General features: G+C 32.0%; 1 protein-coding gene across 1 annotated transcript; it reads right to left on the reverse strand.

Moving 5' to 3' along the window:
- Nucleotides 1–13,672: 13,672 nt before the first annotated feature.
- Nucleotides 13,673–16,583, reverse strand: LOC133303720 (receptor-like cytosolic serine/threonine-protein kinase RBK2). Its single transcript, XM_061503677.1, has 7 exons — nucleotides 16,113–16,583; nucleotides 15,679–15,930; nucleotides 15,432–15,586; nucleotides 15,214–15,293; nucleotides 14,943–15,078; nucleotides 14,644–14,793; nucleotides 13,673–14,286 (listed from the first exon to the last, which is right to left on the reverse strand). Exons 1-7 carry the CDS (start codon nucleotides 16,513–16,515, stop codon nucleotides 14,083–14,085), a joined length of 1,380 nt encoding a protein of 459 aa, XP_061359661.1. The 5' UTR covers nucleotides 16,516–16,583; the 3' UTR covers nucleotides 13,673–14,082.

Below are 16,583 nucleotides of genomic sequence, written 5' to 3' on the forward strand. Positions count from 1 at the left end.
TGATCCAATCCTTTCGGTTTGATCATATAATCATCCATTCGGTTTAGATTTTTTTTCAAATCCGATCCGATCCAATCCAATTTTTTTCGGTTTGGATTGGATCGATTTTCGGTTTTTTGAATATCCTCAAATTAGTTTCATGATTATTGTGCAAATAACATCTTTTGTATATATTGGCTTTGTAAATTTATTTTTTTTGAAATAAAAAAATATCAGTAAACAATACTATAGTTGATGAGACGTGACTAAGTTTTTTTTTGGTTTAATTAATGAGTTAATGGGTCTTGGACTTAGAAATTTTTGGGCTATGGTTGGGGAAAAGACCAATTAGGTAGAAGAGAATTAATATATTGGATCGGTCTGGATTGGATCGGTTTTCATCAACCCATCCGAAAACCGATACAATCTAATTAAAATTTGCGAGTTTTTTTTTGGTTTTCCGTTTTTCGGTTTATTCGGTTATCGGTTTTTCGGTTCGGTTTTCGCGGTTTGAATCGGTTTGGATCGGTTGATGAACACCCCTACTTTATACCATTTCACAAAGGAAACAAAGGAAAGAATCGTGTCAATGAAAGAGAGAAAGAGAGGATGAGAGAATTTTTTAAAAAAAATATGGGTCTCACCTCTTTGTCCTCCTCGTGAAAGTGAAAGGATACAATTTGTGTCATTTAAAATGACACACTTTTTTCTCTTTACTCCAAATGTGTTGTACATTACTAGGCTCTTTGATCCATTGGAATTTTTTGAGATTTTAATATACAGATTTGGTATTTGATTCATGGTATTTATCAACGGGGGCCGTTGAGTGATGCGAGGGGATCCAACAGCACTCAACCACTCCTGCGTCACTCACACAGTCATTTTTTTTTTTCAATTGAGTGAAGCCCCCTCCCTTGGGGAACTCATAGGATCAATGTTGTCAAACTCGAGTTTTTACGTAGAAACGGAAATGGTGGTATAAATGTAAAACGTAGAAACGACACGAAACGTAAAGTTTCTACTTTCTACTAGTTAAGGTCAAGATACAAAATTATATATATGCATGTAAAAAAATATCACATAATGAACATGTGTGTTGAGCCACTTATCTATCTAAAAAGAAAAATTATTTTTGATAATCAGGTATCAAAATTATGAACAGTGATAACTAACAACTAACAAGTAATGGGTAATCAATCTGCTCTAACTGCTTCATACACTCTACAGATTTTGGATCATTGCTCATTAGAATATAATTCCACTTCTTTCAATGCACACAATGATTCAAAAACACAAAACGATTCTCATAACATAACTTATAATAGAATTGCAGCTTTATAAGATATAATTATAAAAGACATATTTCCAAACAAAAAGATATCAAGATACTGTGCATATGATTTGGGGAAAACGAAAAATTGAGTTTTTTTATTATTTGTTTTTTGTAAATCTTTTATTTTTTATTTTTAAGTAAAAATGGTCAAAACGGTAAAAACGTACGTAAGTTTTTACCGTTTTTACACGACGCTTTTATTAGTTTTTACCAAGGACTTTTTTTACTTGCGTTTTAACACGCACCACTCTAGTAAAAACGTAAGTTTTTGCACTAGTTTTTGACAACAATGCATAGGATCATGTCACGTTACACAATCTCGTTAATTCCGTTACCGTAAAATTTCGAAAGGCAATAACTTTTGACTCGGGTATCCAAATGAAATAATTTTTTATTTCACATAACTTTTCGAGATCTACGCAATGATACTTCATTTGACATATTTTATCTTCCATTAATATAGTTCAAATTTGCAACAATAGTTTCACATTTTTACAAATTCGAACTATGTTTATGATAGATAAAATATGTCAAATGAGGTGTCATTGCATAGATCTCGAAAAGTTATGTGAAATCAAAAAAAAATCATTTGAATTGGATACTCGAATCAAAAGTTATTGCCTTCTGAAATTTTATGATAACAGAACTAACGAGATTGTGCCACTTGGCACAATCCCATAAGTTTGCCAGGAGGAGAGGGCGTCACTCAATTGAAAAAAAAATAATTGTGTGAGTGACACGGGAATGATTCGCGGCACTCAGTGCTGCTTGCTGGGTCTCCCTCGCATCACTCAACGACCTCCATTAATAAATATCATGACTCGAATACCAAATTAAAAAATTAAAAGATTAAAAACCCCAGATAAATCAAAGAGCCTTACATTACTATTTATCTTCTTTCTAACTTCTTTGTAAACACTTGAAACTTGAAAGACCCTACCATCTCAGGAATCTCGACTCAAGAAACTGAACACTCTAAATTGCAATTTTGACCTCTCTTTCAAATTTTAGTGAATATGGCGTTTTTGTTGAAAAATATAGGAATGTCATTTTTCTTTATAATAGTTTTTATATTAATTTAGTTTCCCGTGGAAAGAGATATTAAAACTATTTTTTTATTATATACAACTTTAAGGAATTAAATTAATATATTTATAATTAACATATTTTATTTTTTATTAAAAGATTAAATTAATGTTATTGTTAGATCAAGCGCAAAGCCAAAAGTTACAGCAGGCACTCGATCGTGAGATTTAAACGAAAATGAAATGTTAATCACTTAGCTACGTTTATTTAATTATCAAATCACTTATATTTATATATTTATTACATGTATTAACAAACTCAATTTAACAAGTTGGACAAGTGATCCATTAATTCAATATCTTGAACGAGTCTATCATCAATTCAAGTTCAATACTATTGACTATTAGTCATGAATGATTTTTTTACTTGTTTTTATGCGTTTTATTTATCTCAAGTACCAGCAAAATTTGGGGAGGGGACTGAATCTTTAGTCATCACTGCTCCCCCGCTCTCCGGATTAGTCTCATAGCCGGCTCAAAGAGTCGAAGCTCGTGGGAATATCGGAAGGAGCCAACTCGCCTCAAAAAAATAATTAAGATTGGGTAACTCCAAAAAAGTACCAGCAAAATCACAATGTCTCCTGTGCTTACATTGATAACTGAGCCACTCTCTTTTTTTGTTTTTTTTTTCTCTCACTTGGAGAGTCCCATTTTTGAAGGAGTGTACAAGAACAAAAGTTTGTTTTCTTGTTACTTGAGAGTAATAAATTCCTATTTTTATTGTCTAAATGTTTTGATTTAATCTAACTCTGACCTACACCAAACCTGACAAGATAAGATGTTGGACTCATGAATAACTTATTGGGTAATATTTTCTTCCTTTTACATGACACAAGTTATTTTTTTACACAAACATAAAAATGGGTCCATCAATTCTTTTACTTTTATTTTATTTTAAAAATAGTGGACCTCACAATTGATTATCACTATGACATGACCTAAGAATTTTCCTACAACATAATATTAGTTTTTCCATAACTTATTCATAATTATTTTTATAACATCATGTATTTTAAAAGGGAAATATTGTTAGACTAAGGAAAAACTATGACACACTGTAACAAGTAATATTTATTCGCATTTTTTTTCTTCATTTCATGAATTTTATGTAAAACTTCGTTTACAACTGTAAACAAATAACCACTAATTTACAAAAAAAAAAAAAAATAACCACTAAGCATTGGAAAATATTTTTAAATTCCTAAATTTAAGATAAAGTTTTGTTTAAATCTTTTAATCACTAAATAATTATAAATAATCACTCAATAAAAATTAATATTTTTCAAAATTTATTGTTGACTTTATTGATTTAATATAAAACTATTAGCAGCTAAGTAAGAATAAATAGTTACATAACAAAAAGCAATAATTATGCACCATTAATTTATTTTTATATGGTTAAAAAAAATTTATATAACATGATCATATTAAATAACACATGCATGAGAGAATCACTTTCCTTTAATAATGCTTCAATGATTAATTTTACTTCAATACTTATCAAGATTTAAAATTAATCATAAGAAAATATTAACCGCATATTAAAAGTTTAAGTGAATTAGTTGTCAAATTTAAAACTACATAAGTAAAAAGCGACTTATATCTTAATTAGAATATTTATAAATAAAGATTAAAATAGCCGTAGAATGCGATGATTGAGTTTAAATCTTGAACACGTAATTATTTTTTGCTTATAATTTTAAATGACACATCTTCTATTCTTTCATTTTCACGAAAAGATGGGATTCATATTTTTAAAAAAATTTCCTTTCACTTTATCATGATTTATCTTTTTCTCTCTCTTAAAATAATATAACTTTATATCATTTAAAATGATACACACTTTTTCTTATAATTATTGTTATATTTTAGGGTTTTATTAATTTCATGTCATAGATATAAATTTATGAGCTTCATCACTTGAAAAAAAAAAGAATGACACAATTATCAAATAATGTAACTTAAGAGTAATTTTTCCCTACATTTTAATTATTCTTAGTAATCTTCAATACTATTATCCTAACATATATCAAAGAACAAAAAGAAGAAGAGAGATTAAAAAAATAAGTAACTTGTGGCTATATAGGCTTCACCAGCAAATGCAATGCACTTGGATGAGCTTGAGCATGAATCTTTTGGAGAATGCGATTGGACACATGGACCACAAAACACGGGCATCTTTCTCATTCCTCTGATGTGACATGATTCTCTGTGATCTTGTCCTTTGGGTCTGCCACCCTCTCTCCATTATAATAATACACTCATAGACAAAACCACTCTTTCACAACGTTACGTTCACATCATTTGTATATCTTTCGAGAAAATACAATAAATTATTAAAATTATTTTTACTTAATATTTTAAAATTTTGGATTGAAATAATTTTTTATATTTATTTTTAATTTGCCGTTTTCTTTTTTGTATTTTTGGGATTAATATTTTTGAATGATAGGAGATAATTTAATTTTTTTACACATTTAGAAATATAATATATGAGATTTATGTTTTAATTTTTTCTTTAGCCCCAGATATTTTTATTTATATATAAGAGATAAAATTATTTCTACATGAAAAATATTAATCCGTACTTATAATTAGGACAACAGTTTTGTCTTGGCATCATCGACTTGCCTAATATTTCCATAAAAAATTGTCTAATAAATAACAACCCATCCATATGAAATTCGTTGTTTAAAATCTTCATGCACGAGGCAATAATTATGATGGATATTTAGCTTTTTTTTTATACAACTACATTTCATAGTTCCGTGTAGCTTAAATTGAATTTATATTTTTTTTTAGTAATTTTTCAATTAATGGCTAGAAATTTATTCCAAAAGATGGTCGAAGTTTTTTTTTTTTTTTGAGTAAATACTATTTTCGGTCCTTAGTAAATTTTATGATGCCCGCTTTAGTCCCTAGCAAATAAAAAGGTTATTCGTGGTCCTTAAAAAATTCAAAGTAGATTCATTTTAATCTTTTTGAGGGACTAATATGGAACTTTTTTGAATTTGTGAAGGACTACGATTTCAACTAAATGAGTCCATTTTAAATTTTTAAAGAACCGCGAATAGTCTTTTTATTTGCTAGGGATTAAAGCACGAATCATGAAATTTGCTCAGGACACACACAAAAAAGTATTATTTTTTTTTTTCGGGTGGATCCTCTCTCTCGTAAACCAGTGAAACGTGATGACAAATATGGTGTGTTACTCTTTGGGTATATAGTAAAGTCGTGATTGTGGGCCACGGTTAAGGGTAATTCGTGTGTGAAGTTTACTACTTCAGGTAATTCCTGTACAAGATGCACGACATTAATAATTTAATATAAAAAGATAACTTCATTGTAAATCGTGTATGTGGATTACGACTTTACCATACAAATATTACAAATTTAAATATTTAACATGTCATATTTTTTTTTTGGATATATAGGGAAAGGACATGTCATAATTTGCATTCATGATTTTATTAAAGAAAAATACTTAAAAAAAAATCTCTTATTAAATCATGAGTGAGACAGTAAAATCCCAAACATGACTGCATACCAAAAAAAAAAAAAAAATCCCTAACGTGACCAGGATTTAAATAAAACTAGCTTTGCCATCAGCCTTTTGAGTATACGGCAAAGAGGTCCCAATCAAATACAAACTTTTTTTTTTTTTTTTATCAAATGGTGGTAGTTCAGTTGATGCATGAGAGCTAAGCAGGTAGGAGTGAGAGCATGTGTTTGAATCTTTCCAGTACCACCTTTGGAAGGAGTTTAAAGCCTTAATCCTAGACTCGCTCGAAATCAGATTAGTTACAAAGCAATAAACCGATCGAAATATTTTAAAAAAAAAATACAAACTTTTTATCTCGTCCAAAAAATGTTTGCTGAGTCTCTAGGCTAAAAATATTTAGTGTCAATCAGAATAATTATGTGCAACTAGTCAAAAGATGGGAGAAGTTCTGACGTAAATATAATCTCAGACACGACATTTTGGCTCACTTAAATATTGAATCATTCACACTGATAGATGCAGTACTAAATAAAGAGACCTCAAGGACATTGAAGGAGATACCAAGCAAAAATAAATCGACTAATTAAAACTGCAATGATTTCCCAATAATACATTTTTAATTCTATGGAAGTAAGCGCATTAAATACTATAAAAATCTCGTAACAATGATCAAAATGTCATTGTTTTTCAACTTATTTTTCTAAATATCACGTCAACAGTGATATTTCTCAATCTGTCACGTGGACAAATTTGCTGAGTACCGTAGCAAACTCGGTGTGATGATGTGCCACATTCTTGGTGGATACTAAGTTCGCTGCCTGGAGTAGCGAACTTGAGAGCAATTAATGCTGACAAGGTGGACAAGTTCGCTGCCACATGTAACGAACTAGGTGTGACACATGTCTCACATGCACATAGTTCGCTGAGGGACATAGCGAACTACGTGCCATGTGGCACCACCCCTAGTTAATGGACTAGCGAACTTGGTGACAAGTGGCAACATCTGACCAAGTTCGTTGTACCATGCAGCGAACTTGGTGACATGTGGTAGCTCCTTGCTAGTTCGCTGCATGAGACAGTGAACAACCTGCCGACAGTTACAGTTCGCTAGCCTTTATAGCGAACTTTGTTCTATTTAAGCCCCCACTCCCACTTGCAATATGTTCTTCTGGTGCAGTAGTGTTTCAAAGAAACCAATTTTTTTTCCTATTACCGGAGGATGAAGATATCTCGTTAGTAGTTGACACATTTCGACAGCATGGACAGTCCTCATACATCCAGTTGTGTGCAGAACTAAACACTGGTGGATGGTGTACGTCCTCCAAGGTGATCGTCACCTCACCCATAGACATATGAAATGTGCGCGTCTCCGGGCGTCATCTCTCAACAAGGGTCGATATGAGTAAGTGATCAATCTGTTTCCAAAACAGTAATATTTTATCAAAATTTATAAAACATCCAACTATTAATGCAGGTTATACAATAATAATACACTAACCTCATGGATGCGCAGACGCGCAACGCGATAAAACCCAGCCTGCCTCAAGAATGGCTGGATTTCCTCGAGTATATCGAGGTGATCATGTGTCGCGGCGTGCCTGATATTAAGCATACGATCACGTACAAATAGGCCCTGCGAAGTGTTCCACACATGAGTGGAAATATGTTTCTCCTGCAACATGAGGAGAGAACTGTCGGATGGACTAGGATCGACGAAACTCTGATGCGGGTTGTGCTGCTCCATGGATCTATTTACAACAAAAATTATATTACAATTACAATATTATAATGCATAAAAAATAAATACTAATTACTAATTACTAAGAAATAAATAAATATTTAATATTTTTTTTATGGATTATTCATTATTTATTTGGTCTATAATCCATAAATAAATAAATAAATATTAAATCCTAAAAATAACAACATTAATATACATGGCACAATTAATATAATTAAATTATGCATAAATAATATCACACAATTAATATTATTGAAAAAATAATATAACACAATTATTAATTCTTCTAACCTACAAATAAATAATGACACAATTAATTTTATTAAATAATGCATAATCAAAAAATTATTACCCCCCGCAAGACTTTAACAACATTAATATAAAACAAATTTACACTATATTTTCAACCTATAACTAAATAATGTCATTTAATTTAATATTAATAAATTTTGCATAATTAAAATTATTAAATACCTAAATCTAAAAACATTAATGTAAAGATTTTCTTACCTACTTTTCAACCCTATAACTAAATAATGCATAATCAACAATTTAAATAATACAAATTTTAATATTACTAAATACAAATTTATTAAATAAAAATTTTCTAACGTACTTTTCAACCCTATAACGCAATAATACAATTTAGGTTATACCTAAATACAAATTTTTATAATGAAAAACATTAATATACATTTTATGTACCCTACGTTTTCAACCTATAACTAAACAATATGGCACAATTAATATTACTAATTAATGCATAATTAAAAATTATTAAATGCTAAATTTAACAACATTAATATAAAAATTTTATAACCTAAGTTTAAAACCCCATAATTAATAAATCACACTTAATATTATTAAATAATGCATTAATATAAAATACTAAACCTAATAACATTAACATACATATTTTACCCTAGTGTTACAATTAATCTTCTAACCTAAGGTTTCATCCTATAAATAATAATTAATATCAATTAACTATACTAACAAACTGTAAAAAAATAAATTACATAAATTACTAACCTTGAATGTAGAGAGAGATGCACAACGAGAGGAAAAAATAGTATCAGAAAGAGAAAGAGAAATACTGAGACCGAGTGAGGGGGAGTGGACTTGGGGGGGGGGGGGGGGTTATATAGGAGTGGGAAAAGTATCTGTTGCACCAAGTTTGCTGGATGGGCAGCGAACTTGGTGCATGTCAGACACGTGTCCTTATAGCCATTGGACAGAGTTCGCTGGAGCATGAGGCGAACTTCGTTGCATGTCTACCACGTGTCTTGGCAGGTGGGAACATGCAGTGCATTAATTGCTCCCAAGTTCGCTACTCTAGGTAGCGAACTTAGTGTCCACTAGGAACGTGACACATCAGCACACCGAGTTCGCTATAGTGCCCAGCGAACTTGCCCACGTGACAGATTGAAAAATATCAAGTTTGGCGTGGTATTTAGGAAAATAAGTTGGGAAACAATGGCATTTTGGTCATTGTTCCTGTGAAACAAGCTTGCAATAAAGTATGTAACAGTGACTAAAATGCTACTGTTCACCAAATTTTTTACCCAAATACCACGTGAACAGTGTTATTTCCCAATATGCCACGTGGGCAAGTTTGTTGGGCACTGTAGTAAACTCAGTTTGCTGACGTGTCACGTTTTTAGTGGACGCCAAGTACCAAGTTCGCTACCTAGGGTAGGGAACTTGGTTGCAATGCATACTTTTTATGTATTGCTACCAAGTTCGCTATCCCAGGTAGCGAACTTGATGACCACAACAAACGTGACACATTTGCAAACTGAGTTCACTACAGTGCCCAGCGAACCTGCCCACGTGGGATATTGGGAAATAATACTATTCGCGTGACATTTGAGTAAAAAACTTGATAAACAATGGTATTTTGATCAGTGTTTCAAAAACCTCTGCATTAGGGAACACTGATTCACCGCGTCTGGTCACGTCACTGAGGTACATGAGAACAGTGGCAACTCGATGTCCACCCCGAGCTATATTAACTTTATCAACAAAGTAATCATAATGTGGGTCATATTTGAGCCCGTGCTCATACCTTAATATTTGGATGCAATGTTATTGAATTTGATTCGGGCATCGATCCAATAAAGATGTTGGATTATTAGTCAGATCAGTAGGTTATTGATCGAATTAGTTAATTCGAATATATAAAAATATATATAAATATAAACATATAAATTTAATTATATTCTTCATATTTAAAATGAGTTAAATAAAGTTCATTAAGTAAACTAAAACATTATCCAATCACATTTTTACAAGTTCATAAAGCACAAATAAATGAAAATATATACTATTATTATGTCAATTTAAATTGTAACTCAAAATTCCCGTAAGCCAATCTCTCAGTGATATTCAAAAGGCCAGATGTTATGAACGCATATTTTTCAAATTTATCTACATTGAAATAATATATGTCACATTTTCTTAATTTATTATTCCATAAATTACTTCAATATTAAAAGTTGAAATTTGAGATCATCGTAAAAGAATATATTACTAACAAATAGAAGACTAGGTCAAGAAGCACAATTCTGCAGATTGTAGTGCAAATGGATTCTCATTGACCTTTTTTTTCTTTGGCAAGTAATTGAAGAGGTCAAGCTTTCAAGATGTTGTTTTCTCATAGATAAAATTTTTGTGTCTGTATCTCTAGACTTGTATCTCTAGACTTATATATTCACAAATACACAAATTTTGGTAGGGAATTTATTGTGATGGATACATTCCATTGAATGATTGGTTCTATTGTTGATTAGAAATCAAATTGTGATTATGAATCTCAATATACATCTTGTGGACATTAAATTCTACGTTAACCAACATTGGATTTGCCACTAGCACATGAAATTCAAAATTCATTAATTGAATTTGCCGATTTCTTGTTTCCAGCGTTGGTATGATTATAAATGAGAGGACATTGATTGAGGCTTTCCAGAAGTAATTAATAGTGAAATATATATATATATATATATATATATATATATATATATATATATATATATATATATATATATATGAGACAGGATCCGGTGACACCGGTGTCAAAAAAAAAGTTTGACACCTCATCTGAGAGCTGTTAGATTAAAAAAATCAACGATTCTGATTTGTAAGCATGTGACACCATTGATCTTTTTTGATCTAACGGCTCTCAGATGAGGTGTCAAATTTCAACTTTGACATCTGAGAGCCGTTAGATTAAAAAAAATCAATGGTGTCACATGCTTACAAATCAGAGCCGTTGATCTTTTTTGATCTAAGGGCTCTCAGAAGAGGTGTTAAATTTCAAATTTGACACCGGTGTCAAATTTCAAATTTGACAACTCATCTGAGAACCGTTGGATTCAAAAAGATCAATGGTGTCACATGCTTACAAATCAGAGTCGTTGATCTTTTTTGATCTAACGGCTCTCAGATAAGGTGTCAAACTTCAAATTTGACACCGGTGTCAAATGATCCTACCTTATCTATATATATATATAGGGTTTTATAATTCTCATTTAACATGAGAATTATAATTTTCCTACACACCCTTCGATTTCCGTGCTGACATGGGTCCTACATATAATTTTTTCTTACACATGGGTCCCACATGCTTTTTATCTCTACAACACGAGATTTCAATTCTCCTTCAACATGAGAATTATAAAACCCATATATATATATATATATATATATATATATATATATATGGGTTTGTGTTTTCAAAAGTTACTTTAGATAACTTTATCTAATGTTCATCAAAACGACGTCGTTTTGGGACGGAAATCATGGTGTTTTTGTAATTTTAATTTATTTTAGGGTTATAATAGTTTTTATCATTCTAATTTTTAAATTTTTCAACCTCAAAACGACGTCGTTTTGATGAACATTAGATAAAGTTATCTAAAGTAACATTAGATACTTTTTTTATATATATATATATATATATATATATATATATATATATATATATATATAGGGGTAGGATTCTATCATGCACGGACACGGGACACGACACGACACGACACGACACGCCGACACGTTAATTCTAAAAAGTGTCATATTTCGACACGTTGGGACACGTTTTGATATTAAATAATTTTTTTAATATATATAATATAATTTATATTTAATACATACAAAAGTGCATAATAAGTCATATAACCAATCAAATATTTAAATTTCATAACATAAATATAAATAATTTTTCGTACTTTGTTAAATTTTCATGTCAAATTTCATAAAAAAAAAAAATAATTTATAAATTATTTATTTTATATTTAGTTAACAAAATAAAATTAAGATTTAAAAAAAAAAAAAAAAAAAAAAAACGTGTCCGAGCATTGACCGTGTTTCCGAAATAGTTGATTGCATGTCGGAAAATATGTCGGAACGTGTCGGAGAGTTGTCCGCGTGTCCCCAAATGTTGAACGCGTGTCGGACGCGTGTCCGAGCGTGTCCGTGTCGGACGCGTGTCCATGTCGGACACATGTCCGACACGTAAATTTTCAAAAAAACACGTGTCCGTGCTATGGAGGTAGGATTCTTTGACATTAGTGTCAAATTTGAAGTTTCACACCTCATCTGAGAGCCATTAGATAAAAAAAGATCAATGATCTTTTTTGATCTAATGGTTCTTAGATGAGGAGTTAAATTTTAAATTTGACACTAGTATGAAAGGATCATACCTTTTATAGGTTTGATTTTCTCACGTTGCATGAGAATTGAATTTAACTCAACTAGTGGTGGGTCCCATATTTATTAAAAATAAAGTTTTGCACACAAACTAAAAGGATAATTGAATTCTATGCATAGTAAGAAAATGTTTTCCCGAGAAGAGAAACTTTGTTATTGGGAACTTATGTTGCACCGACACGGGACACGAGATACGACACGACACTCCGGCACGTTAATTCTAAAAAATGTTAAATTTCAACACGTTATGACACGTTTTGATATTATATAATATTTTTAATTTATGTAGTGTATATTATATTTAATATTCAATAATTTAGCAAAAAATAAACCTAAACATATAATACTCATCAATCTTGCAAAGAAACATAAGATATTCAAAATATTTATATTAAACTCAATAAAATAGTAATCGTAATTCAACGAATCTAATAGTTGAAACTCAAAATACAACGCAACGTAACCTTTGAATATTTTTTAAATCTTTACAATGAGTGTTGGAGTGTTGAGAAGTGTCAGACTGTCCGGTAAGTGTCAGGAGGCACTTCAATAATTTTAAAGTGTGGTGCTTCGTAATTGGAAACGAACATGCCAGAGGTTGTTCTGATTTCACTCAACTTTCTCTCTACAGACATATTATCCGCTACCGCAGATCTTTTCAGCTCCGATTTGGCAACGGAAATCAAGTGGTCGCATTCCAATTCCGTGAGGAAACCTTCGTAAACGTAAACGAAAGCTCTGCAACACACCGCACCGCACCAAATCCAAATCATTATCAATCCCCTCACAATTGAGTTTCGTAAGCAAAGGCTTCCACGAAACCGGTTTGGCCTTGGAAGGGTCGATAATCGCACTTGCGGAACCAGCGTAGGAGCTCCACGCTCCATGCCATTGGCATATCAACTACAACACCAACAACAACACCGAACCCTATTCATCACCATTTTCTTTTCTTTTCAATTTCAACTAACTTTATAACTTTGCCTTTATAGTTTACACCTGAAACTTTCATTCTTAATTTTATCTCTACTTGTCTTAAATATTAGGATTACCAAACTATATCGCTTTTCATGTTTATTTTCGATTTTTTGTAAGTAATTATTTGTCATAATTAAAACTTTTTCAATGATTTTAAATAAACAATGTAATTCCATGTGATCATATTATGTGCCACATTCTGATCAAAACATGTTAATGTATCTGATGCCTAGATTCTCATAAATGAAATTGTTTAAATGTCATTGCAATTAGAAGTTCTGTTTTCTGTATCAAACAAAAGAGACAAGATTAGTGAATATTAAATATAAATCACTTAACACAAATTGAACAGTTATAGGAGTTTTTCTTGGGTAGAACTGCTTATGGTTACAAGTTACAACAGAAAGATTAAAAAAAAACTTGCTGAAAATGGCATGTTCATTTGATGATGATCATTGAAGCTGTGTGGATACGATGGAAATAGGTAATCCCCACTTAAGACAACCATCCTGAAGGTTTAATTGGAGGTCACAAATTATATCCTAACTTCAACACCGTTTTGATTAAATAAAATATTGAAAATATGCTGCTTGCACCTAAGTTTCTGCCTTAACCTATTCAACCCATGTTTTCTGGCCAGCTCCGGATCCCCAAGTAGAATCAGATCATGTTCTGCAAAATAAATCACTGCCCTTTAATTTCAACTTGTGCAGTTCCATGTATGACACTATATCTGAATCACAGGCCATACATTCTAGTTTTCATTGCTATCTTCTTTGATAGAATTACTGGTGCCTAGAATAGTCTCCATATGTCGATCCATCTCATTCAAATACTTAGTTGAGTTGTACTCTTCTGCATCATAGAGTTCTACAGAGTAGGTCCTCTGAAGTTTTGACTTTTGTTGTTCTTTTATGATTTCCAAGCTCTCTTCTTCACCTCTTAGTATTTGTAACACCTGTATTCAATCATGAAAAAAATACGTGCTCTATATCAGTTGACTATCATCATTAGCAGTGTGTTGGATACATCAGATTCCTCATAGGATTAAAAGCTTTTGTTTATTTCAATGCTTAATCATTTTTGCAGCTATTTTTCCTTCACATTGTTAGTCATTTTTTAGAGAAAAAAATAAAATAAAATAAAAAATATATATATCATAGTAAGATGACTGGATTCTATTAATTAAGTCGGATGAATGGTTTGGTTAACATGAGAAGTCACATGTTATTAGAAACCATACAGCAAAGAAGGATGAGGTCTGCATATCTTTTGTGTTGACTAAATAAAACTTCTAACTGAATAAAGGACATGCCTGGCTCATTTGTGGTCGCTGAATTGAAGTCTGGTCTATACACAGAGAAGCTGCTAAGATTACAAGTTTCATCTGCTCTTCATCATAAGCATCAGCCAAAGTTGGATCCACAAGCTCTTTGATGTTGTTTGCAGATAGCAAAGGTTTTGCCTGTAATAATTTTAACAGAGAACATTAGAATTGACATTTTCAATATCAACATTAACTTCACCTTTATTCCAAACTTGTAAGACATCAACATTTTCATTTTAAGATGATAAAAAAAATCAGTATATTTGTATGTGCAATGGCAGACTTACCCACATCACCAGACTTTTCTGTGAGCTATCCAAAGCTTGTCGCCCAGTAATGAGCTCCAATAATAGCACACCATAAGCGTAGACATCAGTCTTTTCATCCACTATACCGTGCATGAAGAATTCAGGAGGAAGGTAGCTGTTGTGACATCAAAGTTCATTGCAAAAGGAAAACAGAAAATAAAATGGTTAAATAACAGGTTAAAAGAGAGAGATAGAGAGATTATAATTACTGAACACTTCGAAAACTAGTGAAGCTGTTAAATATACAAACCCGAATGTGCCTTCCACTTTGGAGACAGTATGATGAGTCCATTGGTCAGGTAACCACTTTGCAAGCCCAAAATCAGATATCTGGGGTAAGATTGACATTAAAATTGTACCGAGAAACTTAGATGAAACAATTAAGATTGTAATCTGATTTATAACATAAGTTCATAATTGCTGAAAATTGAACGTTCCATAGTCAGATTTGTCAGGCTTAAGAGTCACCTGAGGCTCAAAATCCTCTGAGAGCAGTATATTAGAAGCCTTGATATCTTTGTGAATAATCCTTCTTTGACATCCCACATGCAGATAGCGAAGGCCCACAGCAGTCCCCAAAGCAATCTTATATCTGATGCTCCAACTCAGTTTCTCTCTAGGTCCTGAAATCATGCAAGGGAAAGAAACCAATTAACTTTTATCTTCCCAAAACTAGTCTGGCATTTCAGAAACTTTAAAAAATGGTTTAACATACCATAAAGTATGGATGACAAGCTGCCATGTGGAGACAACTGAAGAACAAGAAACATTCCCCCTTCAACACCATATCCAATCAATCTAGCAATATTGGGGTGGTCCACGTGCACTATAATGCCAAGCTCAGACAAGAAATCTGCAGTCATTTCTTCTTGGTTCCCTCTTGTTAGCCGTTTAATGGCAACAAAGTTTCCATCTTCCAATTTGCCTAAGTAAACCTCAGCATAGCCTCCCTCCCCAATCAAATTATCTTCAAAAATAAATATATAGAGCAGCTTATCAGCCTAGCAAGCATGATGTCAATATGTCTTCATGAAAAATATAAAAAAGAAAAAGAAAAAAGGTTTTCTTGCAGTTACTTAGATTAGCTAACAAAGCAATAGCTTTTTTTGTCCAACAGTAATTTGATTTCCTAAGAAAAGAATATCATACCATGGCTAAAGTCATTGGTTGCAGACTGGATTTCTGAGAGAGTGAAATTTTTCCAGGAGGATTTGAAGCCGCAAAACTCAGTGTCAAAAGATGACTGAAGAGCTGGAGAATTCAGAGATGGAATCAGGTCCTCCCTGATTCTTTTGCTCTTTCTTCTAGTTAGTTTTGGAACATTTTTAAGTGGATGAAAGGTTTGGAAGGGCATTTGGGACCCTTTCTTCAGCAATTTAAAGAAACCACGCCACTGGTTATTATTATTACTGTCTGTTGAACCTGGTTGACCCTCTGAATCAGAAGTGCTGGCCCTTGAACTTGGGGTTCCAGATTCTAGACTCCTAGGAGAGTACTCAGGTAGCCGTCCCTCTTCAATGTCTAAAGCTGCCAAGTCTAATATGGTATTCATTGCAGCATTAGTACAATAAATAAACCATTATCTAGAAAGAGTAAGAAGGTTCAACATGCTTTATAGCA

Source organism: Gastrolobium bilobum, unplaced genomic scaffold, assembly GCF_033153095.1.
Source record: "Gastrolobium bilobum isolate Gb01-03AN ecotype WA unplaced genomic scaffold, APGP_CSIRO_Gbil_v1 utg54127, whole genome shotgun sequence".
NCBI classification, from domain to species: Eukaryota; Viridiplantae; Streptophyta; class Magnoliopsida; order Fabales; family Fabaceae; genus Gastrolobium; species Gastrolobium bilobum.